The sequence below is a fragment of the Saccopteryx leptura genome, chromosome 3 (genome assembly GCF_036850995.1).
Source record: "Saccopteryx leptura isolate mSacLep1 chromosome 3, mSacLep1_pri_phased_curated, whole genome shotgun sequence".
Taxonomy (NCBI): domain Eukaryota; kingdom Metazoa; phylum Chordata; class Mammalia; order Chiroptera; family Emballonuridae; genus Saccopteryx; species Saccopteryx leptura.
Genome location: NC_089505.1, coordinates 96,653,828 through 96,681,418, shown reverse-complemented (window position 1 = coordinate 96,681,418; position 27,591 = coordinate 96,653,828). Strand labels below are relative to the sequence as shown.

General features: G+C 49.5%; 1 protein-coding gene across 1 annotated transcript; it reads left to right on the top strand.

The window, feature by feature from the left end:
• The first annotated feature begins 24 nt into the window (after positions 1-24).
• Positions 25-27,481, top strand: EMC1 (ER membrane protein complex subunit 1). Its single transcript, XM_066375247.1, has 23 exons — positions 25-164; positions 2,936-3,060; positions 4,021-4,086; positions 4,324-4,417; positions 5,407-5,535; positions 6,683-6,809; positions 7,367-7,516; positions 7,818-7,985; positions 8,445-8,516; positions 9,274-9,336; positions 9,892-10,014; positions 10,755-10,851; positions 11,165-11,287; positions 12,876-13,075; positions 13,213-13,362; positions 14,004-14,165; positions 14,512-14,631; positions 18,815-18,952; positions 22,307-22,480; positions 23,061-23,271; positions 24,448-24,532; positions 25,863-25,992; positions 26,145-27,481. Exons 1-23 carry the CDS (start codon positions 70-72, stop codon positions 26,322-26,324), a joined length of 2,982 nt encoding a protein of 993 aa, XP_066231344.1. The 5' UTR covers positions 25-69; the 3' UTR covers positions 26,325-27,481.
• The last annotated feature ends 110 nt before the right edge of the window (positions 27,482-27,591 follow it).

Genomic DNA, 27,591 nt, shown 5'->3' with positions numbered 1-27,591 from the left:
TTCCGCGAAGACGGAGCCTGCGGCGCGGTGCATGCCGGGTCGTCGGCGGGCGGGGCCCGGGCTCCCATCATGGCGACCGGGGCGGCTGCCCGGTTCTGGCTGTGGGCTTACCTGCTGATCCCTGCAGCGGCGGTCTACGAAGACCAAGTGGGCAAGTTTGACTGGTGCGTACGTGTGGGGCCCCTTCGGGAAATATGTGGCCATTTTTCCAGTACGTGTCCTCTGCTAAAGGGAGGGGGATTACCATGCAACAGGACCGGCTCAGCTACATACATATCTTGCGGGGCCCGGTGCAAAAAGAAAATGTGGCACCCTTATTCAAAAGTGAAGTCTTGAGATGGTGACATGAAACCAAACGTTGGGGGCGCTTCTGAGCCGCCGCGTGTGACGGTACAGGTCCCACGCTGGGGAAGCCGGCCTGACATTGAGGCGTGCTTGGGGTTCTGGTCAGAGATCACTGCTCCCTCCTCCCCCGTCGGGCCGCCTTTCTGGGGCTGTCAGGTTTCTGATCCATTGCGTGTCAGAGGCCGGCAGCCCTCCGCGAACTCGGACTCCTCCTCGAGTTGGCATCTTTTGGACAAGTTCCTTGGGTGTTAGAATCTGAGTCCTTTTTCCTCTCCCCTTCCTAACAGCCCAACCCAGTTCTGGTCACAGAACAGGTCCGCCATCAGCCAGCAGGTGCCATTCGTGGAGGTGCCATTCACGCACTCAGTCCCCCCCCCCCCCTTCTTCCTTAAGGTCCTTGGAGTCCGTTTGCTTTTGCCTGAATCTCAACTTTCCCATTTAAGGGTTATGTCATCTTGGGAAAGTGACTTAACCACTCTGTGCCGTGTTTTCTTTATTTGTAAAATGATTTACTAAAACTAGTCCATTACCTCCAACCATAGTGGTAAGAACGACTGAGATAATTCCCTTAAATTAGTACAGTGCCTGGCTCATTGAGTGCAATCAGTAAATGTTACCCGTTATTACTATTATTCAGAGCACATTTTAACTTTCAGAGCCCAACTGAGATTACTGTGAAATCATTTCTATATCCGGAAAATTAATTCCTATAGTTGTTGAGTGCCTGTAGTGGGTCAGTGGCTGTTCTAGGTGCTGTGGATATAGACATGAGAAGTTCATTGCACAGATATTCAGTAAGTCCCCACTTAATGTCATCAAAAGATTCTGCAGTTTTAAACAAAATGACACATTAGCCTGCGGTTTTACCATAGGCTTAGAGATATAAAGGGTTAAGTCCCTATGGCAAATTGTTATGAAATGACATTATTTGAGGACCTGCTGTTTAAGTGTGTGATATAAGATGGTGTGACAAATGCAACATAAGTCACTTATTTATTTTAGCAAGAAACAGAGAGGGACAGATAGGGACAGACATACAGGAAGGGAGAGAGATGAGAAGCATCAGTTCTTTGTTGCGGCTCCTTAGTTGTTCATTGATTGTTTTCTCATATGTGCCTTGATTGGGGGACTTCAGCAGAGCCAGTGACCCCTTGCTTAAGCCAGCAACCATGGGGTCATGTCTATGGTCCCACGCTTAAGCTAGCGACCCTGCACTCATGCTAGTGAGCCTGCACTCAACCCAGATGAGACCGTGCTCAAGCTGGCGACCTCAGGGTTTTGAACCTGGGTCCTCTGTGACCCAGGCTGATGCTTGCACCACAGCCTGGTCAAGCAAGATGCTCACATTTATATGGTATGATTCCAGTTTAGCAGAATCCTAGTCATGTACAACATGAAAAATAAACAAAAGGAAATACACCAAAACATTAATAAGTTTATGGTGGTGGTATTTAGGGTCATTTTTAATTTTCTTTTTAATACTTAATGTATTTTTCACATTTCTACAATGAGCAGGCATTATTTTTACAGTCCAGGTAACAGCATTTTAAAAGACAGCATGGGCTTTACAGTCTGAAGGTCTTGGTTTTACATTCTAGTTCTGACAGTGATTAATTGACTTCATTGAGCTTCAGTTTACTTAACCTGTAAAATGAGAGTAATAATTGTCCTATGTATTTCGTACAGTATTCATTGGATACAGTGAGAATAAAGTGTGTGGAAATACTGGTGGAAACTTTCAAATGTAACACAAGTTTTTCTCTTCACTACCAGCTTAATTTCTTTTTTTTTATTTTTAAAATTTTTATTTATTTACTTACTTATTTTTTGTGACAGAGACAGAGAGAGGGACAGACAGACAGAAAGGGAGAGAGATGAGAAGCATCAGTTCTTCATTGCAGCTCCTTAGTTGTTCATTGATTGCTTTCTCATATGTGCCTTGACCAGGGGGCTACAGCAGAACGAATGACCCCTTGCTCAAGCCAGTGATCTTGGGTCCAAGCTGGTGAGCTATGCTCAAACCAGGTGAGCCTGTGCTCAAGCTGGCAACCTCGGGGTTTTGAACCTGTGTCCTCTGTGTCCCAGTAGGATGCTCTATCCACCGCACCACCACCTGGTCAAGCCCAGCTTAATTTCTTTAAAATTTTTTTTCTTTTAAAAAACCCAGAGGTCAGTGAAAACAGAAGGGAAAGTTGGATTGTGTTTATGGACAACAGAGTTTGTGTCTCTTCCCTCGTGTGTGGTATGAATGCCTAGTCCCACTATTAATGAATACAGAGAGAATTGTAACGTTTGTTGTAGTGGGATTTAGGCTAGGTGCTCTTTTGGATATCACTTATCTTGAGATAAATATGTGATTGCATTTAGAAAGAAGGCTTGTATTTCTCACCTAGTAGGTATATTCTTACTCCCTTTGCTCCTGACTACATTGCATAGAAATTTTGCTATTGGTCAGATCTCCTCATTAACAAACATTTCTCCTCCATTCTAAGGTAGGGATGATGGTGATAACCTGTGTTTGTACAGTTGCCTTTTTCCAAAGCATTTTGTGCAGTGATGGTTTGGCCCCTGACCTTTCTCTTTTCTTTAGGAGACAGCAGTATGTTGGCAAGCTCAAATTTGCCTCCTTGGAATTTTCCCCTGGATCTAAGAAACTGGTTGTGGCCACAGAGAAGAATGTGATTGCAGCATTAAATTCTCGGACTGGGGAGATCTGTGAGTGACTTGTGTAGACCTGTTAGCTCGGGATGGAGTGACTGACCACAGTCAATCCAGAATGGTCTGTGGCTTGTGAAGGCTGCCTGACTGGTTCTGAGGTCAGGGACAGGTTGGCCAAGAGATGTATCTCCTACTGGATCCTGATAATTTTTTTTAGTTTTTTCATTGAATATATATATTCCTATAACTGGCCTTTGTAGTTTATTCTCTCAGCCCAGGCCCTGAATATCCTTAAGTTGGATATTGCTACAAAAACATGTTACAGTATTTTGCACTACAGTTTTGGATTGCAGCCCTACCAAGTACTTGAATTGCATGTTTTTAATTTTTATTTATTAATTAATTAATTTATTTTTTACAGAGACAGAGAGTGAGTCAGAGAGAGGGATAGACAAGGACAGACAGACAGGAACGGAGAGAGATGAGAAGCATCAATCATTAGTTTTTCGTTGCGTGTTGCAACACCTTAGTTGTTCATTGATTGCTTTCTTATACGTGCCTTGACCGTGGGCCTTCAGCAGACCGAGTAACCCCTTGCTGGAGCCAGCGACCTTGGGTCCAAGCTGGTGAGCTTTTAATCAAACCAGAGGAGCCCACGCTCAAGCTGGCGACCTCGGGGTCTCTAACATGGGTCCTCTGCATCCCAGTCCAACGCTCTATCCACTGCGCCACCGCCTGGTCAGGCTTGTCATTGTTTATGTATATGTTTGATGGGGTGGCAGTGGAGATGGGAAGTGCAGAGACCCTAGATTGGGACAGTAGTGGCTCCTCTCAGCCCCTCCTCTCCTCATTGCCCAGTGAGCAGCAGTGGTCCATTCTCAGTTATCTGCAGTCTTTCCCTCCCTTGAAATAAAATTGGACACCCTTGTGCAAACGAAGGCCTCTTGTTCTCTCCTACCCGTCTTCTCGGATGCATTTCTTTAGTTGGTAGTCACGCTTGACTCTCATGTCTCTCAGTGTGGCGCCATGTCGACAAGGGCACAGCAGAAGGAGCAGTGGACGCCATGCTGCTGTATGGACAGGGTAAGCAGAGACATGTTTTGTTTCTGTCACGGTGTCGGCTCTCTCCCCAGTCCTTGGTTTCTGCCTTGCACAGCATCTGGTAGGGAAGGGAGAAGGGAATTCCCAACAGGAAAGAACACATGCAAATAGCTCTCATTTGCACTCGTATATCAGAGGTGAGGCCACCGCTAACAGTCCCTACGGGCTGCAGAGCTCCAGTGTGGTAGATGATGTCGTGATGATCTTTTTCTCTTCCAGATGCAATCACTGTGTCCAATGGAGGCCGGATCATGCGCTCCTGGGAGACTAACATTGGGGGCCTGAACTGGGAGATCACCTTGGACAGTGGCAGGTAGCGGGGGAAGAAGCTGGATCTCATCTGGGCGTGGTTCAGGGTTTTGCTGGAGTGCAGATCTGCGTGGACAGCCACTCTGGGCCTTCTGGCTTTATTCCCAGGGACCACTACAGAGCCAAAGAGCATTAAATGCCCAGCTTTTGATGTTTTTGCAGTTCTGCAACACAGGTGTTTACCCAGCCAGCATTTCCTGAGCGCCTGTCAGGTGCAGAGCTCTGAGTGAGGTGCAGTGTTTATTGGACTCAGCTGCTTTTCGTAATCTTCCCATGACTTGAGAGCTTTGCCATGTTCTAGAATATAAGAATATTATATAAAACTTTGGATGGTTTTCTTTTAATTAAATCTATTGGGGCGACACTGGTTAATAAAGTTATATATGACTTTATTAGGGGCACAGTTCTATAATGCATCATCCATATGTTGTATTGTGTGCTCCCCACCCCAAGTCAAATTTTCTTTCATTACCATTTATTCCCCACTTATTCTTTCCTGCCTCTATCTACCCCCTCAGTGTTTTAATTTTACGTTTAGAGAACAATTTGAAGTACTATTATGCTTTTGCTGAAGTTGTTTAAATGATAGGATCATTTGCATTAGTTTATGCACCTGTTCTGTAAACACTCGGGGAGCCCCCAGGTAGTGGGAACACACATGCAAATGTGAGATATTCTGTCATGGAGGAACTCATTCTCCCGTGGGGGAGGCAGCCTGTAGCCCAGTAATGACAGTACTGTGTGCTGGGTGCCATGGTAGAGGGTTGCCCTGGTTGCTGTGAAGTCCCAGGGGAAGGAGGGAGCAATCCTTAGGTTCAAAGTGCAGTCTCCAAGTCAGCTAACCAGAGGCAGAGCCAGGCTTAGGACCCAGATGTGTTTGGCCCCAAAACTTGTCTTCTTACCTACCCAGCTACCGTGGTCGTATTCCAGAATGTCTCCTCTAGCCCGGGCTCGGGAGATGCTGGGCATTGCTCACCCTGTCCCTGTGTTCAGTTTCCAGGCGCTTGGGCTGGTAGGCCTGCAACAGTCAGTGAGGTACATTGCGGTCCTGAAGAAGACCACTCTTGCCCTCCATCACCTCTCCAGTGGACACCTAAAGTGGGTGGAGCATCTCCCAGAAAGGTAAGGCTGCCTTCCCACCCAGTGATGGCTACCTGGTCCTGCTCTTTATGAGCCCCTCTGTTTCCTTTAGGGTTGAAGCATTTGCTTAGGCCCAGGTTTACCTTGTGCCTCTGCAGTTCCCATGGCAGTGATGAGAAAACTCTCAAACTGAGCCAGTCATGCAAGGGCAGAGGCTCTCTCGCTCATGGTCATACTTCTGGCTTTTTGACTTCTAGTTCCAGTCAGACAGAGCCTTTCGTATTTAGAGTTATAACTCAAGAAGGCCCAGAGCAGAAGCTCAGTGAGATTTGAGATGGTTTCCAGAGGTCCTGGTGGTGGGAAGCTTGGAAGCTGGAACAGGAGGGAGGGAGGGAGGAAAGGAACTGCTTCGACCACCCAGCAGGGACCCCAGAGTCAGATTCCTGTGGGGCCAAGTGCTTAGATAGTATCCAGGAGCAAGGCCAGCTCAGTGGGGGTTCTTGGGAGCTGCAGTGTGCCTGGCCCACCTCAAGGGGGTAGCCTGACTCCGCTGATGGGTGCCCTGTAGAAATGCAGTGTTGCTTAGTATTGCCACATCTTAGTTTTTTTGTTTTTTTTTTTAATTTATTTATTTTTTACAGAGACAGAGAGTGAGTCAGAGAGAGGGATAGGCAGGGACAGACAGACAGGAACGGAGAGAGATGAAAAGCATCAATCATTAGTTTTTCATTGTGTGTTGCAACACCTTAATTGTTCATTGATTGCTTTCTCATATGTGCCTTGACCATGGGCCTTCAGCAGACCGAGTAACCCCTTGCTGGAGCCAGCGACCTTGGGTCCAAGCTGGTGGGCTTTTGCTCAAACCAGATGAGCCCGCACTCAAGCTGGCAACCTAGGGGTCTCGAACTTGGGTCTTCTGCATCCCAGTCCAACGCTCTATCCACTGCGCCACCGCCTGGTCAGGCTGCCACAACTTACTTTTTAAGAAAAGCTAGAAATCTGGTTTTTACATGTAAAATCTGTTCTCAAATGTAGACAGCTAATTGAAATAATAAAAAGGAACAACTGTGTGAGCCATTTGGAGACTGATAGTTTATGACATCTGGCTGACAACCTGGCAGCCTGCTTTTGGAGGACCTCTGTCCTATGGCTTAGACTGTCGCTCTCTGCTTTTTCTTCCCTCTCTTAGTGACAGCATCCATTACCAGATGGTGTACTCCTATGGCTCAGGGGTGGTGTGGGCCCTTGGCATCGTTGCCTTCAGCCACGTGAACATTGTCAAGTTTAATGTGGAAGATGGAGAGATTGTGCAACAGGTATGGTCAGGCATCTGCCTCAAGGGGCCTTGTGAATTGAGGAAGGGGACAGATGGAGCCCTTCCTTACACTGGGACCAAGGGATTCGGTGGGGCTGATGCAGAAGCCATTGAAGGTCCCTGATTTTGGTTACTTGGCGGCTGTCTTCTCATCAAGTATTTATTTAAAGCCTTTGAATTCATATAGTGTTTTCCTTTGAGTGGCTAAAAATATTCTATAGGTCTATTTGTTGCCTGCTATATTTTGCTGATAATACTATAAAATAACAATAGAGGGACCACAGGTGACAAGTACAGTAAGTAAATGCTTGTCTGAAGTGTCAGATACTAAAAATAACCTGGTATATTTGTCTGCTTAGAAAAAAGGAAATGGTGATTTTTTTCTCAGCTTTGGAGCTTTCGGGAGGCCAGGGGGATGGGAGGACCTCCTTCGGAACCGGCCATGGAGGGCCTGGGCCTGAGCTTGGGCCCCAGCAGGCTCTGGCCATGATGTTGCTGATGAGCTGGGAGGGAAGTGTAAGCATTTTCATGGCCTCCTGTCTGACGTCTTTTTCGTAGGTTAGGGTTTCAACCCCCTGGCTGCAAAGTCTCACTGGGGCCTGTGGTGTGGTGGACGAGGCTGTCCTGGTGTGCCCGGACCCAAGCTCACGGTCCCTCCAAACCTTGGCCCTGGAGACGGAGTGGGAATTGAGGCAGGTCCCACTGCAGGTGAGTGGCCGGCACGGCTTCCCCTGGCCGGAGGCCCGGCCTCTGCTGCTGAGAAAGCCTTTCCCTCGGTGCCGCTGTTCCTCCCTGGGCCCTGGCAGCTGCTGAGAGACGGCTAGGCTTCTGGCTGACCTGGTGGAAGGGGAAGTGGGCTACTCTCCTCTTTGAGAGCCTGAATGGGAACTTCTGGAGCCACATGCTGCGGCCTAGTTGCTTTCATTGGCAAAGTGGGGCAGAATATGCAGCCTGGGGTGGGACACGGCCTCATCACTTCTGCCCTCTCCCCCTCCTTCCTGCCTCCCAGTCTCTCACCTTAGAATTTGCAAGTGGATTCCAGCCCCAGGTGCTGCGCACACAGCCCAACCCAGTGGATTCTTCTCGGGCCCAGTTCTTCCTGCAGTTGTCCCCAAGCCACTATGCGCTGCTGCACTACCACCACGGGGACCTGAGTCTGCTCAAAAACTTCCCACAGGTAACAATTTGCTGGGATCCAGGGGGGATCTAGTCAGGGCATGGATCTAGAAATCCTGCCTTTGACGCTGGAGGCATTTGCTCATGGTAGAAGACATCTTTCCATAAGTGGTTGAGAGGGGTTAGCCTTAGAGCAGAAATGGGGTTCTTTTCCTAAGAGTTATAAAGGACCTGTACAGTAACACTGGCACCTTCCTCTGAGTCCCCAGGATGGTGGGGACATTAACTAGAGCTCTCTCTAGATACCAAGAGCAGTGTGGGCTTGACCTGTGCTTGTGTAGGGGAGAGGCGTGTTTTCAGCTGTTAATGCGACTGGGCCTTCCTCTGCTTGTCTGTGCCCTGGCCATTATGTTCCTAAGTTGGGAGTATGGTCAGTGACACCCCTGTAGAGGTGACAGTCTGGAAGGCTGCTGGCTAATAAAGTCACCATTTAGGAACTGACACCCTGCTTCTCCCCTAGACTGCGCTCGTGAGCTTTGCCACCACTGGGGAGAAGACAGTGGCTGCAGTCATGACCTGTCGGAACGAAGCGGTGAGTGTTCAGACTAGCAGTCAGCAGTTGGGGGTTTCCTGCTTGTGTCTGCCAGGGGTCCAGGGACCGAACATCTGGGCATGTTCTCCTGGTCACTCTGAACCCCGCAGGCAGGACGCTGGCAAGAATTCAGTTCTCACTTCATCTATAGACCTGTCAGTATATACTCCCTTGGTTCCCAGGAATGGCACCCTCACAGGACGACCTCATTTTTCTTTTTTTTGTATTTTTCTGAAGTTGGAAAGGGGGAGGCAGTCAGACAGACTCCTGCATGCACTCGACTGGGATCCACCCAGTACGCCCACCAGGGGGCGATGCTCTGCCCATCTGGGGCATTGCTCTGCTGCAACCAGAGCCACTCTAGCACCTGAGGAAGAGGCTATGGAGCCATCCTCAGCGCCCGGGCAAACTTTGCTCCAGTGGAGCCTTGGCTGCGGGAGGGGAAGAGAGAGAGAGGAAGGAGAGGGGGAGGGGTGGAGAAGCAGATGGGCGCTTCTCCTGTGTGCCTTGGCTGGGAATCGAACCTGGGACTCCTGCACGCCAGGCCGACGCTTTACCACTGAGCCAGCTGGCCAGGGCGATGGCCTCATTTTTATCTGGCACTGTGAAGAGTTGCATAGGCTTTGTGGGCAGGAGTGAGACATTGAGCTTTGCCTTCTCTGAAGTGCTGAGAAGACAGAGGTGAAAACTTTATTTTGGTGACTGGGAAGTGACCTCTTGGCTCAGTTTTCTCCTTCTGTCTTTCTTGTTTCCCTAGCAAAAGCCTAGCGGTTCTGAAGATGGGTCAACGGGGAGCTTTTCGGAGAAGTCTGATCTACAGGTAGGGTGTGGCATTGGACAGTGTGCCAGACCTAGGAACACGAAAGGTTACCCAGTGAAGTTGGGGGTACAGCTTAGGCCCGGATAATTTCTCCTAGAGTTTCCAGCCTTAAATGGGGTTTCCTAAGTTGTGCAAATGATGTTTCTCTTTATCCTTTTTAATTGGGAGATTAACAAGTAGAATTTCTAGAATCTGTTCTTCACCACTTAGTCCTCTGGGCCTTAGTTTCCCCATTTCTGCTGGGATCCCGGCAGGTGTAGTTGAGTGTCACTCTGTACATTTGCCCTGGAGCAGAGTGTGGGACCCTGGGTGGGGGGTCCTGCTCTGGCTCTTTCTCCTGAGCCTTTCCGAAGGGGTTTTTGGGACAAGCACAGTGGCTGTGATTTTATTTGTTTGCTCAAGTATCTTATTTCTGCCTTACGATTTAGCTTTCATTTTTCTGGTCCTCTGCATGTATTTCCTCTTCTGGTCTGGGTCCTCCTCTAGGGTATTTGCCTCCCAGCTCTTGGACTTCCTTTGTTGGATCTCTCTCGACCCGTGCTGTTTGTTCCCTAGGACTCGCTGGCTTGCTTCAACCAGACCTACACCATTAACCTCTATTTGGTGGAGACAGGTCGGCGGCTGCTCGACACCACGATCACCTTCAGCCTGGAGCAGAATGGCACTCGGCCGGAGCGGGTGAGCGGGAGCCTTTGTCCTCAGCCTCCTTCCTGAGTGTCTCAGTGGGGCTTCCTTTCCGTGGGGCCAGGTGACAGCCACGGGTCCTGGATTAGATCTCTCTGGATGTGAGTTCTAGTTCTTCCTGAGCCACTGACCTGTCATAAATCCCTGTAAATAACAGTAAAAGCGGGTACCATTCATTCCAAGTTGTCACTGTGCCAAGCCTCTCACATAAGCACTAATTGATTTAACCCTCCCACCAGTTTTGTGAAGTGGGTATTACAGACAAGGAAACTGTGTCCCAAGATTCAGGACCCTGTCCTGCATGGCAGAGCTAGTAAGAGGTCGCTAATCCTGCACTGATACCTTGTTGCTGCCCTTGTTGCCTTTGTGCACGTTCAGTTGTGTTCCTCAGTCTCTCTGGGATGGCTTTTCTCTATCTAAAATGGAAGTCTAATTCTGGCCTCCTGCTCGCTTTGTAGGGCGTGATTGGCCCAGGGTGAATGATATGGTACTTGACAAGTACTCAGGTTTCCTCCTTGGGGAGGTCTGAGCGCGAGCCTAGCACTATTGTGTTGGCTCCTAAGAAGACGTGTTCCCTTGTTGGAGTCCAGGTGATAGCTGTTTGTATTAGACATTAAATAATGCCATGACCTGGACCTCTAACCATTCCTGAGGCTTTGAATCGTGGGGCCCAGTGCTCTGAGAGGCGTTTGAATTCTTGCTGACTGCAGTGGTTTTGACTCTTTGGCTTCTAGCTGTACATCCAGGTGTTCTTGAAGAAGGATGACTCCGTGGGCTACCGGGCCTTGGTGCAGACGGAGGATCACCTGCTCCTGTTCCTGCAGCAGCTGGGTGAGTGCACAGGGCCCGTGTCCTTTGGGCCTGCCGTGCGCCCCGTTCCGGCTCTCTGTCTGGGCTGTGGGCACGCTTCTTGGGGAACACCACGTGCAGTGCACCCTGGGATATTTCAGAGCACATGTCACCTGCTTCTGAGGAATTCCTTAGCCTTCTCGGGTGGCACACGGAACTTTCCTCACTTGACCTTGGCCTGTTGAGGCTAGCCCCTGGCCCTATCATTCTGTCGCACGAGAGCTGCAGGGAACCCTGAGCCCCCAGGAGGTTCTGAGGAGATGGGGCAGCCGAGCCTGGGCACTGCTTTCTCCAGCAGGGAAATTGGTGCTGTGGAGCCGAGAGGAGTCTCTGGCAGAGGTGGTGTGCCTGGAGATGGTGGACCTCCCCCTGACAGGGGCGCAGGCTGAGCTGGAAGGAGAGTTCGGCAAGAAGGCAGGTACGAACCCAGGAGGTTGGGACAGCAGAACTGCCGGATGGGGTGCTGGCAGTGGGTCTGTTCTCCGAATCACAGGCATTCCTGGCACCCGGGGTACAGCTATGTGCCAGTCTGTTCCGAATCTGCTCTGGGACCAGTCGGCATTCTGTGGCCATATGGTTTAGGTTCTAATTTCCTCTGAAAGGTATCACCTGTGACTCCCTCTAGAGATAGGCCCTGAGAGATACTTAATTTGCTATAATAATAGCGATCATTGTCTCAGTACCGACAACTTGTCAGGCCCCATGTCAGGCACTCTACACCCATTGTCCCCTTTCTAGAGAGGTATGACTGGGATGAGCCAGTTATTGCAGCCAGTGCCCTCTGAGGCCGGCCAGTCCCAGCTCCCAGGATGGACGTGGCTCCTTGTACTCCGAGTCACTCCTGCCTCCCGCCTCTCCGTCCCATCTGTTTACCTCACTGTCCGACAGGCATTTACTGAGGCCTGCTCTGGGCCAGGCACCCTGGTGGGCATTGCAGACTTTCCTAAGCCGAGGATTAATGTGACTTTACTATTTATTTTTGCTGCCTGGATCCAGCGATTCAAGGTAAAATCTGCTTCCTGCTGCCTTGTTGCTCGTTGCCTGCCCACATGACTAGCTTCTGTTAATTGTTTTTTTTTTTCCTGACCTGCATCAACAAGGTGTATGCCATGTGTGTATAAACTGCTATGGCTGTGACTTGTCCTGTTTGCCTCTCGCTTCTCTTCCTTGAGCTGAAGGAAATTATGTAAGAAAGGGCACTGCTCCTTTGCAGTGAGCACTGACCATGGACCCCACACTGTGTGAAACCCTGTGTGTGCATCACGTGGTGTCATCGTGCAACAGCTCGGTCAGTGTGTCCCATGCTGTTGCGCAGATGAGCAGCCAGAGGCCAGGAGGTCAATCGCACTTCCCAAGGGCACCCACTTAGTAAGCTGCGGAGTTGGGCTTTTAATCCAGGTCTGTCCGACTCCGGAAGCCATGCTTTTTACCGTACTATGTTGCTTCAGTGACCAGATCTACCCTCTGAGGGGAGTTGAGGGTGGTGTTGTCGCTGAGGGAGTGGGGGGAGGGGTGGTCGCTCTGGGAATTGGCCGCAAACGGCTCTGTCAGGTGCAGGCTGGACAGCTGACAGAGTAGGAGTAGAGCAGTGGAAAATGGAAGTACCCGTTCCCGATTCACCGGTGCACCCCTGTACCCCACACCCTCCCTCTCTGGCCCTGGAGCCTCCCTCTGGCCCTTCTGGATGTGCGGCTGTGGTGGAAATGTTCCCGGCATGGCTGCGTCCTGCATGGCTGATCCCTGACCTCTTAGTCTCTTATTCTAAGATTCTAGGCAGGTGCAGTTCTGTGAACCAGATAAGTAGGTTTGGAAGTGCCTGCCTGGCTGTAGCTGAGTACGAGACTGTCAGCATCAGACACAGGACTACCCCTTGGGCGTGCAGCCTGGGGTGTGGGGCCCCAGGAGAGAGACCCCCCCTCATTAGGAAAGTAGGTGCCCCCCTTTCTAGAAACACGTGGTCTGAGGGGGAGGGAGCCTCAGCTCTGTGACCTCTTCCTTGACCCCAGACGGCTTGCTGGGGATGTTCCTGAAGCGCCTCTCGTCGCAGCTCATCCTGCTGCAGGCATGGACTTCCCACCTCTGGAAGATGTTTTACAATGCTCGCAAGCCCCGCAGTCAGATTAAGAATGAGATCAATATTGACACCCTGGCCAGAGATGAATTCAACCTCCAGAAGATGATGGTGATGGTGACAGCCTCAGGCAAGGTGAGGGGGTTGAGCCCAGGTAGCAGCCCCTCTAAGGCCCCGGGTAAGGTGTGGGAGAGCATGGTTCCACCATCCACGGGTGGAATCAGTTCTTTGGTTTGTCTTTCTAGTAGCGAGCCAGTTTGTTTATCTCGCAGCTTTTTGGCATTGAGAGCAGCTCTGGCACCATCCTGTGGAAACAGTATCTCCCCAACGTCAAGCCAGACTCCTCCTTTAAACTGATGGTGCAGAGAACGACAGCTCACTTCCCGCACCCCCCACAGTGCACCCTCCTGGTGAAGGACAAGGTGAGGCCGCCTCTGATTTAAACCAAAGTGGTGTGGCTTTTTAGTGTTTTGTGACTTAAATTCCTCCTAGGCCTTTAGAATTGTATGAGGGTTAAGGATCGATATCCAGGGGTTAGAGCTCCGTTTCTTCCATTTTTTTCCTGAGTGGAGGAACCATCCGGGACTGATGCGGAATTGCCTAGAAAGGGAGTGTGGCTTTATCAGACCTGTAGTGAGCCAGCTCGCCTTTTTCCTGGGCGTGTTGGTAGCTGAGTGGCTGTTTTCTTGTCTCTAAATGAGAGCAAGCAGAACACAAAGCTGTTACATCTCTGCCTCCCAGACTTGATGGGCTTTGTGGGTTCATCCCGTAGTTAGAAGAGTTGTGCTGGAATGGCTGCCCTGGCATTGCTGCAGTGGCTCTTACCATTTTATTTGCCTCTCAGCCCTTCCATTTCTTGGTTAGCTTTGGAGTCAAGAGAAGGTTTAGCCTTTTGACACATTGGCCCTGGGGGCCGTTCCGCTTCTGCCAAGACTGTTTTCCACAAAGGGGGCAAAGATTAAGGAATCCAGCACAGCTGAAGTGAAGTCCCAGCTTTCTTGATCTATCTGCAGGATATGCCTTAATTTCATGCTGCTGAGATCTGACAGTCTGTCCATTTCAGGAGACAGGGATGAGCTCTCTCTATGTCTTCAACCCCATTTTTGGGAAGTGGAGCCAGGTGGCTCCCCCAGTACTGAAGTGCCCCATCTTGCAGTCTTTGCTTCTCCCCATCATGGACCAGGACTATGCCAAGGTGCTGCTGTTGATAGATGATGAGTATAAGGTACGGCATCTTCAGAGTGGCTGGAGGTGTCCGCGGAGAGGTGGGTGTGGGGGAAGGGCGGTCGGACAGCAGCCAGGGGACCAGAGATGGGAGCTGTCTGCAGTCCACACGCGTTTGGCCTTGAAGGGCATCTCTGGCGACTTGAGTACTCTTCCTGCACTTGTGAAAACTCAGGCTCTTAACAGAACTGAATTTAAGGCCTAATTGAGTTCAGCAGACTGATTCTTTGAAGATGTATTGTTTCTTTAAGGCACTCTTTGATGGGAAATAGTAATGAGTATTGAGAAACTGCTTAGCAACTCCTAACCTTTACTGTTAACTCTTTGGGCTCTCTGGGGTTTTCAAGGTCACAGCTTTCCCAGCCACTCGGAATGTCTTGCGACAGCTCCATGAACTGGCCCCTTCCATCTTCTTCTACTTGGTGGACGCAGAAGAGGGACGGCTGAGTGGGTATCGGCTCCGGAAGGTACGGAAGGGGCATCCTGGCAGGACCATGTGTAGGACAGGTGTGGTGTTTTCTGGTTATTTGGCTAAGAATTGAATTATATTATTCATGCTGTTGTAAGTGTATTTAGCATAGTCCTGATGTCTGTCAAAGTCATTTTCATATTTATCGGGCAGCTCCTCCATGGCAGGCATTGTTCTTGGTGCTGTGGAAAGAGCTGTGAGCAATAGACAAGCTCCCTGCCCCCATGGAGCTTTCATTCTGCATCCCTTTTAAAAAAATCTTATTTAGAAAATTCAATTTAAAGGGGTGACATTGATCAATAAGAGTATGCAGGTTTCAGGTAAATATTTCTATAGCATTTAAACATTTTATTTATTTATTCATTTTAGAGAGAAGGGGGGAGGGACAGAGAGAGAGAGAGAGAGAGAGAGAAGGGGGAGGAGCAGGAAGCATCAGCTCCCATATGTGCCTTGACCAGGCAAGCCAGGGTTTTGAACCGGCAACCTCAGTGTTTCCAGGTTGATGCTTTATCCACTGCGCCACCACAGGTCAGGCTTCTATAGCATTTAAACTGTTGATTATGTTGTGTGCCCATCACCCAAGTCCAATCACTTTTCGTCACCATATATTTGTCCCTCTTTACTCCCCCCCACACCCCCCTTCCCCTGGTAACTACTTCACTTATATCTCTGTCCTTGAGTCTCATTTTTATATCCCACCTATGTGTGAAATCATATAGTTCTTAGCTTTTTCTGATTTACTTATTTCACTCAGTATAATGTCCTTAGGTCCATACTTGTTGTAAATGTCACTATGTCATCGTTTCTTGTGGCTGAGTAGCAGTCCATTGTATATATGCACCACATCTTCTTAATCCAATCCTCTATTGAGGGACACTTGGGTTGTTTCCATGTCTTGGCCACTGTGAATAATGCTACGCTGAACATCGGGTTGCACATGTCTTTATGTACCAATGTTTTTGACTTTTGGGGGTAGATACCCAGTAGAGGATTGCTGGGTCATATGGTAGTTCTAGTCTTCATTTTATATTTTCCTCCATTTGGGGGAGGTAGAAGGTGGAATGGGGTATGAGTAATGGCACTTTCTATTTGAAGATGATGTCATTAACCCACCCTCGATAGAATGTGTGCTTTGAATTTTATTTCTAGAAATGGGGCTGATTTGCTCTGAACCTGACATACTTGAGTCTAACTCTTGCAAACAATGATGCACACTGGTCCTGAAATCCAGCCCAGAGGTTCACAAGGGCCTGGTCTTGGTCTTGCTGGCAGGGCTGCACAGAGGAGTAATTTGCGGCTTGTCCTCACTGGACAGCCCTGCCATCCTGTCCCTTTGCAGAGGCTCTTTGCAGAGGCTTTATAATGTAGAGGTTAAGAGCATGGACCCAGCTGCCCAGGTGTGAAACCTCACTTACTAACTTGACCTTGAGCGTATGACTCCTCTAGCTATGTTTTTTTGTCTGGAATAAGATGACAGTAGTATCTACCTCATAGGGTTATTGTGAGGAGTCTGGAGTTAGAGCATGTAAAGCACATAAAGCAGGGCCTGGCACATGGTGAACGCCATCTAAGTTTTTACCTGTTGTTACTTTAAAAATGCAGGGCCCTTGTCTCACATCCATAACAGCCAGCCTTTCACATAATCAGTATAGGAAATGACCCACCCAGAAAATGCATTCTTTACCCTTGTGGGTAGAAAAAAATTGCCCTTCTAAGTTGATAAAAAGGAGACCCGGAAAGAGACAGTTCTTCGTGACTACCGGGGAGCCAACTAGAGTGGGTGTCGTGAATCAGTGGACTCCTGAGGATGTCACCAGAGAGTAAGCGGTGACCAAGGGCAGAAAGGAGGTGAGGCATATGTGGGACCTAGGCCAAGGGGGTCTTACATGCAGTCTGTGACCCCCGAGGGAGTTTCCTGCAGACCTTACTCTTTGGGGGTGTTTTCATTGTAAAAGACGATTAAATTGACACAGAAGTGCACCAGCAAAATATACACGGACCCTATCAGCCCCGTACCCAGCTGCCTCCCTGAAGGTTCCATTGGGAGTCGGCCGTGCATCTCCCCGGTCCTTCCTGTGTGTGTACGGGGCTGGGCTAGCTGCTGGGACCACGTGTGCACGTGCACCATCGCTGTTTCTTTCTTTTTTTTTTTTTTTTAATATTTATTTATTTATTTTAGAGAGGAGGGGGGAGATAGTGAGAGAGAGAGAAGGGGGAGGAGCAGGAAGCATCAACTCCCATATGTGCCTTGACCAGGCTAGCCAGGGTTTTGAACTTGTAACCTCAGTGTTTCCAGGTTGACGCTTTATCCACTGCGCCACCACAGGTCAGGCTCTTTTTTTTTTTTTTTTTAATAAATTTTATTAATTTTAATGGGGTGACATCAATAAATCAGGGTACATATATTCAAAGAAAACATGTCCAGGTTATCTTGTCATTCAATTCTGTTGAATACCCATCACCCAAAGTCAGATTGTCTTCTATCACCTTCTATCTAGTTTTCTTTGTGCTCCTCCCCCTCTCCCTCCTCCCCCCTCTCCCCGTAACCACCACACTCTTGTCCATGTCTCTTAGTCTCGTTTTTATGTCCCACCAATGTACGGAATCCTGCAGTTCTTGTTTTTTTCTGATTTACTTATTTCACTCTGTATAATGTTAACAAGATCCCACCATTTTGTTGTAAGTGATCCGATGTCATCATTTCTTATGGCTGAATAGTATACCATGGTGTATATGTGCCACGTCTTCTTTATCCAGTCTTTTTTTTTTTTTTTTACAGTGATTAAAGCCTTTAAGCAAACTCTTGGCCAATACAGCAAGAATCCATAAAAGAGTAGTGTCCTTAACATGTTCACTAAGTCCAAGTTGGCCCCAACACCATGCCAAATCCCTGAAAAATGCAACCCAACCCCAGTTCAGTCTGTTAGGAGCTGTCACAAGGAGCAGGAGTCCAGGAAAAGTCCGCATTGCACTGGAATTGTTGTCACAATTCTATACTTTGCAGCTCACATCCAAGTCCCAATGACCACTGCTTCTAGCTGGTAATGATTCAGGTAGACTGGAAAAGCCATCTGCAGCACATGTGGAGATGGAGCTTCTGTTCTCCTCTGCCTGGAGAGATGAGACCAGGTTGCTTTTCCCTGGAGCTCTGCGACTGTGGCTTGGTAAAGAGAACCTTAGGATACACTAAGTTCCTGCCACGCGAGTCTCTCCCGGCTGCTGTTCACTCCGGGGAGCTGGGCAGCCCTCTCCACGTTTCCGCTTTTCCTACCAGTCTCGGTGTGGCTTCTTCAGTGTTCCTTGGTTGAAGAGTCCTCTTAGTTTAGTCCAAACTTGGTTTTTCCAGATGATGGTTCTTAAAATTATTTTGTCCATCGCTGTTTCATAGTGAATTCAAATGACCTGTATTTATTAATAGGATATTTGATTTTTTCTACTTTATTATTTTGTTAAACCGACTTGTTATTTTTTTTTAAAGATTTTATTCATTTTAGAGAGGAGAGAGAGAAAGGGGAGGAGCAGGAAGCATCAACTCCCATATGTGCCTTGACCAGGCAAGCCCAGGATTTGAACCGGTGACCTCAGCATTCCAGGTCAATGCTTTATCCACTGAACCACCAGAAGTCAGACAAAGCGACTTGTTATTAAAGTATAATACTGAGAAGAGCCCCAAGGTCATGGCCGAGTGACCCTTCACAGAAGTAATGTTTGTGTGCACAGCAATCAGATCAGGAAGCAGAATGGCACCAGCAGCCCGGGAGGCCCTGTCTCCCTCTCCCCTCTCCTGTAATAACATTTAATTATAGAGGCTTGTTTGTTGGTTTCCTGTGACTATAAAGAACATTTCCTTACAATCTCAAGGTCGCTGCCGGCTCAGTAATTCACTGCTGGTCTTGGGTACTGATCCTTCAATTTTAGTAATCAGTAGTAAATTTTCTCTGGATATTTCCTACTCAGATAAACAGTGGGATGCCCTTGAATAATGCTCTGCTTTCTTAATGGCTTTAGTATCTTTTAAAATCAAACAGAATTCTAGAACTTCTTCACACACTATTGCTGTTTTTCTGCTTCTTCCAGCACAGTGGCTGCAGATGAGCTGCGGGACGAATGGAGCTACAGCAGCCCTGGGCCTGGGCGTGCCTTCCTGGTTACAAGTGCCGGCCTTTTTGCCTTTGCTCTAGGACCTCTCCACCGAACTGAGCTGGGAGCTGACCATCCCCCCAGAGGTGCAGCGCATCGTCCAGGTGAAGGGGAAGCGCAGCAGCGAGCATGTGCACTCCCAGGGCCGTGTGATGGGGGACCGCAGCGTGCTCTACAAGGTACAGCACAGCGCCAGGGTCGGGCAGAAGGGCACGGGCTTGCATTTTAGCTCTAGAATTTGGTGGGTGCGTGGCCTCAAGTGAGTCATTTGATCCCTTTGAAATGGGCACACTGTGTACTCCTCAGGTGGTGGTGATGATCACATGAGAGGCTCATGCTTAGCCTGGCATATGGCCAGGACTCAAAGATGTATGTTGTAACTATTGGTGATGGTACTAATGGAACTTTCTAGGGTTTAGCCTTAGTTGACCTATCAGAACTCCGTCTCTGTGATCCAGCACTCTGATTAGTAGTGAAGGGCGGGAGCTGGAGAGATGACCGGTGGGCTGCAAAACTGTCCTAGGAGAGAGTGTGGTCATTGTCGTAACGGACGCGAGTTACACCTTCTGGCACAGCAGAGACTCAGAGCAGGAGGTGTGATAGACCAGGTTAGCACGACCAAGGGACTGACGGAGCTGCTCGCCCAGCATGAGTCAACACAAGCCTCCCGCTGCACTGTCTGCTCAGACTTGGCTCTGCTGACTAACTGTTCATGGTGGGCAGTTTGCTTAGGCTGCCCGAACTTCTCTTTTCACTGATATAATGGAGATAGGCACGTGTGTGTCATAGGGTTATTTTGAAGATGAATGATAACATGATGTGACTGGAACGGTGTTTTCCACACACTTAACATCATTAGTTCTATCAGCTTGAAATCTTTATTGATGGATACCTCCCATTTGGCCACAACTTTCCTGGTTCAGAACTACCAAAATAATACCTATTCCAAAGTGTGTTTTTGACTTGTACTAGAAAAAAGCTTACTGTGTAATTTCATTCGTACAAGGTATAATATACTAGAATACTTGTGTTTTCATATGTTGAAAGCATAATAGGAGTAGGCTATGTGATTCATAGTCATTATGCAAATTTCTTAGTCATTTTTAAAATAAACATTTTATTGGCTTAATTTTAGATTTAGAGAAAAGCTGTACAGGTAGTATGTAAAATCCCAAATACCCCATCTCTTGTTTCCCCTAGGGGACCACGGTACATGTCTAAATTAAGACACCAACATAGATGCAAGCCTATTAACTGAACTCATCTTTATTTGGTTTTCACCAGCTTTTCAGTTACTGTCCTTTTCTGTCACAGGATCCAGTCCAGGGCACCCTTTGCGCTTAGTTGGCATGGTCTTTGACAGTCTCTTAGTTTTAGTTTTTCATTACCTTTGTTGTTTTAGAGAGGACTCGCCAGGTGTTCTATAGATTGTCTCTCAATTTTGGTTTGTCTGATGCTCTTCTCGGGGTTAGACTGTAGAAGGGTACCACGAGGCGAAGCAGCCCTTTTCTTTTTTTTCTTTTTTTTGGAGGGGTGCCAGTTGGGTGCCAGGTACTCTTTAGATGCTGGGGTACATTAGTGAATAAAATAGACATTTCCTGTCCGTATGGGGCTTTCATTGTATTTAGAAGAGGCTAATAAAGAAAGTTAAGTAGGTAAATGAGTTAGTATATTAGAGGGTGACCAGTGCTATAGAAAATATGGCGCTGAGGCCCTGGCCGGTTGGCTCAGTGGTAGAGCGTCGGCCTGGCGTGCAGGGGACCCGGGTTCGATTCCCGGCCAGGGCACATAGGAGAAGCGCCCATTTGCTTCTCCACCCCCACCCCCTCCTTCCTCTCTGACTCTCTCTTCCCCTCCCGCAGCCAAGGCTCCATTGGAGCAAAGATGGCCCGGGCGCTGGGGATGGCTCCTTGGCCTCTGCCCCAGGCGCTGGAGTGGCTCTGGTCGCAGCAGAGCGAGGCCCCGGAGGGGCAGAGCATCGCCCCCTGGTGGGCAGAGCGTCGCCCCTGGTGGGCGTGCCGGGTGGATTCCGGTCGGGCGCATGCGGGACGGGAGTCTGTCTGTCTCTCTCCATTTCCAGCTGCAGAAAAATACAAAATAAAAAAAAAGAAAAAGAAAAAGAAAATATGGCGCTGAGAAGAGTGAAGGGGGTGCATTTAAAACGGTGGCTCGGGAGGGTCTCTTCGAGAGTGACATGTCGGTGAACCTTGAAGGAGTGAGGAAGTGATACCTCGGGAAGAGCCTCTGTACAGAAAAGACAGAGCATGCCTGGAGTGTTCTAGAAGCAGCAGAGAGGACAGTGTGATAGGGCGGGCTCTTCGAGGAGAGTCTGGGTGCTGCGGTCAGCAGCTGAAAGGATCTGATCACCGTCATCACTCTGGGCTTTTGAGTGAGATCAAGAGCCTCTGGGATGTTTTGAGCAGCGCAGAGACCGAAATGACTGAGGTTTAACAGGTGCGTTTGGCCTGCTGTGTTGAGACCAGTTTGTTGTGGGCCAGGAGGAGAGCAAGCAGACAATCAGGCTATTGTAATAATCCAGGTGAGATGGTGGCGGCTTGAACTGGGTTGGCGGGGCAGTAACAAAGGATCTGTCTCTGGGTAATTTTGAAGGTAAAGCCAGTAGGATATATTGATGATTCGGATGTGTGTGTTAGAAAGGCGTCAAGGGTGACCCAGGGGTTCTAGGTGTAAGACGCCAACATGTGGACAGTGCCGAGGAGGAGCAGGGTTAATCGGGGGTAGAACAGGAGTTCAGTTTGGGGCATGTCCAGTTTGAGATGAGACATCTAAGAAGAGAAACTGAGCTCTCTTAGTCAACCTGGAGTTCAGGGAGAGGTCTGGCTCAGATACGTCAAGTCGGGCATTGCCAACACCTACAGATGGTGTGGGAGCCATGAGATTGGCTGAGGTCACCACGAGAGCGGGTGTAGGAAGAAGTGTCCAAGAGATCAGGAAGATGAGGAGGAACCCGCAGAAGAGGCTGAGAAGGCGTGCCCATAAGGCGGAAAGAAAACCAGGGTGTGGATGTCCTGGACGCCAGGTGGAGAAAGTGTTTCAGGACGGGAGAGATCCCCTGTGTCACATGGTACTAGTAGGTCAGGTAACGTGAGAACTGAGACGCATCCATTGATTTAGTGATAGGGAGGACACTGGTGGGGAGAAGTGGCGTTGCAGGGGCGGGTGCTTGGGCCCGTGAGTGGGCGACCTGGATTGTATCTTAAGTTATTATTTGCTGTGTCTGTGACTTGAGCAAGTTGCTTCACTACTTTAAAATATTTCATCTGTGAAATGTGGGTAATAGTAGCCACTTTGCAGGTTGTTTATGGATTCAGTGACATGAGGTAGGCCAAGCATGTAGCCTGGCGCCCAGCAGACACTGAACGAGGACAGCGATGACCAAGTCCATCGGAAGCTCTCCTAAGCAGAAAGCCCAATTCCCCGACCCGGCCAGCGAGCCGGTCTGCCCCAGCACCCAGTGCATTGGAGCCTGTGACGTGCTGCTGTGGTTCTGAGGGAGGTTTCTCTCTCCCCAGAGCCTGAATCCCAACCTGCTGGCCGTGGTGACCGAGAGCACCGACGGGCACCACGAGCGCACCTTCATCGGCATCTTCCTCGTGGATGGGGTCACTGGGCGCATCATCCACTCCTCCGTGCAGAGGAAAGCCAAGGGCCCCGTCCACATCGTGCACTCGGAGAACTGGGTGGTGGTAAGGACGTGACATGGTTCCAGACTGTATGGCTGGTCTTCCTGCGTCTAAGTCTTTTCATGGCCTCTTGTTTAGACATCAGTTGCTGCTCTGTGTTGTCATGGGATCCAAAACCCCTGGATGGCAGCCTGGAGTGCCAGGGACGGGGAGGCTCAGGAGTCAGGACTCAGGCTGCCTGTGTTTGATCTCAGCTCTTCCATTTCCTGACCATACAACTTTGAGTCGAACTAGTGACTTAAGCTTTCTGTGGGGGCATCATTTGTGAAATAGAGTTAGTAACAGTCACCTCTAGTCTAGCTTACAACAATGCTTCGTACATAGTAAGCACTCAAATGTTAGCTGTTATTATTCCGGCTTCCTAGAATCTTGAGAATTCTTTGTTTCTTGTGGTGAAGTTTGGGTAGCTTAGATAAAACTACTCTGAAAGCTAGTCAAGTTGTTAGCAAGGGAGAAAAGCAGGATGCTGGGTGGTCTTCCCCTGCTGGGTAGGGAGGCTATTGGGAAGGTGTCTTCCCTCGTCACCCCTGTCCCGCCCTGCTGCCCAGCAGCTGAGCCCCGGCTGCCCCCCCCCCCCCCGCAGTACCAGTACTGGAATACCAAGGCCCGGCGCAATGAGTTCACCGCGCTGGAGCTCTACGAGGGCACCGAGCAGTACAATGCCACTGCCTTCAGCTCCCTGGACCGTCCGCAGCTGCCCCAGGCCCTCCAGCAGTCCTACATCTTCCCCTCCTCCATCAGCGCCATGGAAGCCACCATCACCGAGCGCGGCATCACCAGCCGACACCTGCTCAGTGAGTGACCAGGGGAGGGTCTCTGGGTGGCTGGGTTCCCGCAGGTGGCCACAGTGAAGGGCAGCTAGGGCTGCAGAGCCATGTTTGACTACCCTAGCGGCAGGTGAGAGAGAAGGGCTCTATTTCAGGAAATGTTCCTTAGTCTGGCTTTGCCACCCATAAAAGATGACACGCTTTCATTCTCATTTCCGGTGAAGCTCTTCTCTTCCGCACTTTGACCTTGCTCAGAAAGGTGAGCGTTTGCCTGACCAGGCGGTGGTACAGTGGATAGAGCGTCGGATTGGGATGCTGAGAACGCTGGTTCAAGACCCCGAGGTCACCAGCTTGAGCGTGGGCTCATCTGGTTTGAGCAAAAGCTCACCAGCTTGGACCCAAGGTCACTGGCCCGAGCAAGGGGTTACTCGGTCTGCTGAAGGCCCACGGTCAAAGCACATATGAGAAAGCAATCAATGAACAACTAAGGTGTCACAATGTGCAACGAAAAACTAATGATTGATGCTTCTCATCTCTCCCTTCCTGTCTGTCTATCCCTCTCTCTGACTCTCTCTCTGTCTCTGTAAAAAAAAAAAAAAAAAAATTAAGAAAGGTGAGCCCTGGCATCGTTGCTAACAGACGGCCTGTGTGACATAGGAAGTGGGCTGGTTAGGTCTCAGCCTCTCGGAGCCTGAGCTCAGGACTTAGTGCTGCCATTTATGCTCAAGGATGAGGAGGACAGCCCTGGCAGTTTCCCAAGCTCCAGCCTCACCATTTCTGAGAGCGCAGGCTCTCCTGTCCCCTGGCCTGCCCTGGCCTCGTCCCTGGCTCATCTGGCTCACGGGAGATTTGTTGGCTGGTGCAGGTCGTGTAGGAGGGAAAGGAGGAGATGAAGAGATCTGAATGGCCCTCCGTGCACTTTCCTGTCATCATTACCCATTTCTTGATTCTAGAACTTTGTTTCCTGATGTCTCAGGATATGTTAGGAAACCAGTATCTTCAAAAGTGGGAGCCTTCATTCGGACCCTTGAGTATTATTAGATCATTGTTTTTGGCCATTTAAGGGAGCTTCGTTGCCCCCCCTCCCCACCTTTTTATTTTCCCTTAGTTTTAAACTTTAAACTGAGATAACGACATTTTTGTAACTGGCCCCAATCTGGGGTTGATCAGTGTGAACCTTCGCTTGGACTTCTCCCTGTGCAGTTGGACTACCTTCCGGAGCAATCCTTTCCCTTCCGAAGGCCTTGCTGGACCCCCGCCGCCCTGAGATCCCCACAGAGCAAAGCAGGTGAGACCCCAGTGGGCAGTGAAAGCTCTGACCTTTGGGAACTTAACCTGTCACTCATGGCTGGTCTTCAGTCTGGTGCGTGCTGTGCTGGGGGCAGGGTGTGCAGCAGTGAATGCGTCTGACCGTATGTCTGCCCTCGTGGAGTTTACATTCTGGTTGGGGACATGGGCAATAAATAAGGTAAACTGCTAGCTACTTGAAAATGCTGGAGAGAAAAAAAGCAAAAAGGGGACAGGGGCTGTGAAAGGTTGGGGGTGCGTATGTGTGGTTAACCTCCCTCTGCAGTGGTGACTCTTAGTTAAAGACCTGGAGGAGGAACGAAGCTACTAGCCTTATGGGTGTCTGGGGGGAGCTTTTCAGGCAGAGGGAAGAGTCAGTGCAAATGCCCTGAGATCATGTCTGTGAGTTAGGGGACAGCGGGAGGCTAGTGGGGCCGGGGGTGGGGACACTAGGAAATGAGGTCAGGGAGCTGATCAGGGCTGGGTCAGGTAGGGAAGTCAGTAGCTTGCCAGTGTTAGTATTAATCTGAGTAATTCCTGCCATCCTTTCTGCATATGTTCTTGCCTCCAGCCCGAATTCTCTTTCCTGAGGGGTGTGAGAAGCTGGGCAGCACCAAGAGACAGTGCTCTTGCTCTGTCTTTGCATGTGAGGGAAGGAGAGGAGTATGGTTTGAAGGGGGGCAGAGAAGGAGAAGGAGAGTGAGAGTGGCGGGCCGGGGGTGGGGGGTAGAGCTGTGGAAAAGATGGGCTGATAATAGGGTCTTCGGGAGGGGTGTAGACAGAACACCCTGGAGTAAAGAGCAGGAATTGGCCTAGTGGCTCAATGTTTTGATTTTAAAATGGCCCCCGGCCCTGGCCAATTAGCTCAGTTGGTTAGAGCATCGCCCTGGAATGCCAAGGTTGTGGGTTCAATCCCCGTTGAGGACTCATATGGGAAGCAAGTAGTGAATGCATAAATAAATGAAACAACAGAATGAATGCTTCTATCCCTTCCCCTCTCTCCCTTCCTCCCTCTGTCTCTCTAAAATCAATCAATGAAAATTAAGTAAATAAAATGGCCGACTCCTCCCTGGCGTGAAATGCTGGTTGTCTGTTATATGTGTTTAGATTTAGAACAAAGGAGGCATCCAGATCTCAATCTTCGTCTCCTCACAGCTTGCTTTCTTGCAGCCTTCCTAACATTTAGCTTCTAAATTTTTAACTACCAAGTAGACTTTGAAGGAAGATTTCAGACTAGATATGTGGCCTGGAAAGCTCCCCGGACTCCGAAAGGGCAGCCAAGGGATCCCCTTACAGCAGTTTGAATGCCGGTCCCGGCTGATGTTTTGCAGAGAGGAGAACCTAATCCCGTATTCTCCAGATGTACAGATACATGCGGAGCGATTCATCAACTATAACCAGACGGTTTCTCGAATGCGCGGTATCTACACCGCTCCCTCGGGCCTGGAGTCCACTTGTTTGGTGAGTTGAGCCTCCGCCACCCTGCGCGCAGCTGCTCTGGGGTCACCCTTGGCAAGACAGCTGGGGATGCCGTTCCTTCCCCACCGAGGTCTGAGGTGGAGCAGGTCACTGGCTGCCTGTCTTACGTGTTCTTCATCGCCTCTCCCTTCCAGGTCGTGGCCTATGGCCTGGATCTTTACCAGACGCGAGTCTACCCCTCCAAACAGTTTGATGTCCTGAAGGATGACTATGACTATGTGTTGATCAGCAGCGTCCTCTTTGGCCTGGTTTTTGCCACCATGATCACTAAGAGACTGGCCCAGGTGAAACTCCTGAATCGTGCCTGGCGGTAGAGACCCGAGACCCACTGGCAGGGAACGGAGCGCCGGGCAGAGCGAGGGTCGGCGCGAGCCGGCTGCAGTTTGGCTCGGCAAGAGGACTAAGGGCTCTTACCTTAGTTATGAGAAGGAGGTCCCGAGGAGACTCCCAGGATACGTCTGGTGCAGCCGTCGGTGGATGGAGGCGAACTCCCTCTCTCAGCTGAGACCCTCAAAGACCTTGATGGACTACCCTGAAGTCCTAAGGCCATTGCCCTGTTTCCTCTCTTCACTCGTCTATGAATGTTTTTTATAAGACCTCCTAGCAGAGTTTTCTCTTTTGTGAGGCCTGTTTAAATTGATTTTGGTTCGCCAGGTTGATCTAGAACTCCTTCTGTTTCCCTGCTCCTTGCTTGAGTCCAGGGGAACTCTCATGGACAGCTCCACCTCATAGGTGTGTCTGCCGCTTTACGTCGGGGAGGAGACCCCTCCCGTGCTCCGGTTTGGGAATGGACTCAGCCTCGCGCGGCTGCCCTCCGGGGTAACTCCTGGTTGAAGAATCCGTATCTGGATGTGTCAGACTTAATTTAGTTAAGCCCCTAGTGTCATGCTCATTCAGATCAGGACACCCAGTCTTTGCTTCAGTTTATCGAAAGCCCAGTATGTAAATAGCATCTTGGTTTGTTAATCATTGCCCATGTTTTTCACGTACGGCGTGTCCAGGCGAGGCCTTGTTAATACTACTGAAGTGTCTGGACCCTGGAGCGAGTATGAGAGGAGAGAACCAGCCTGCTGCACTGTACCTCACACTCTCTTCTGTCACCCACAACCTGGTCTGGCTGTTGCACAACCTAGTTCGAGAGTCCTTGTTTAAGAACCTTGTTATTTATTTTTAGTTTTTGATCTAAATTAAGATGTGGGTCACTAGATTGTTCTTAAAATGAGCAATTTTAAAATCTTACAGATCTTTAAGAAATGGAGAAAAAGGGTGGAGGTAGGGAACGGGTATTTTGTGAATGAGGCATTGCTGATTGGTGGGCTGGTCTCTGCTGCAGATGAAAGCTGTCCTGAGTTTCCCTGTTCACAGGTGTGGGGAGTGCTGGGGTTGTCTTTACTGTAAAGAATGAAATGTACAGAGACCTGTTGAGGGGAGAGGGACACTCAAGCATTGGATTAAAGCAAGTGATGAATGATACTGTTCTTTTTTTGTGGTTTAGGAACACTTTGAGGCTACTTTTGCATTAGAGGGGACAAAAAGCAGTGTAGAAGTGGTTTTAAAAACATTTATCGGCCTGGCCTATTG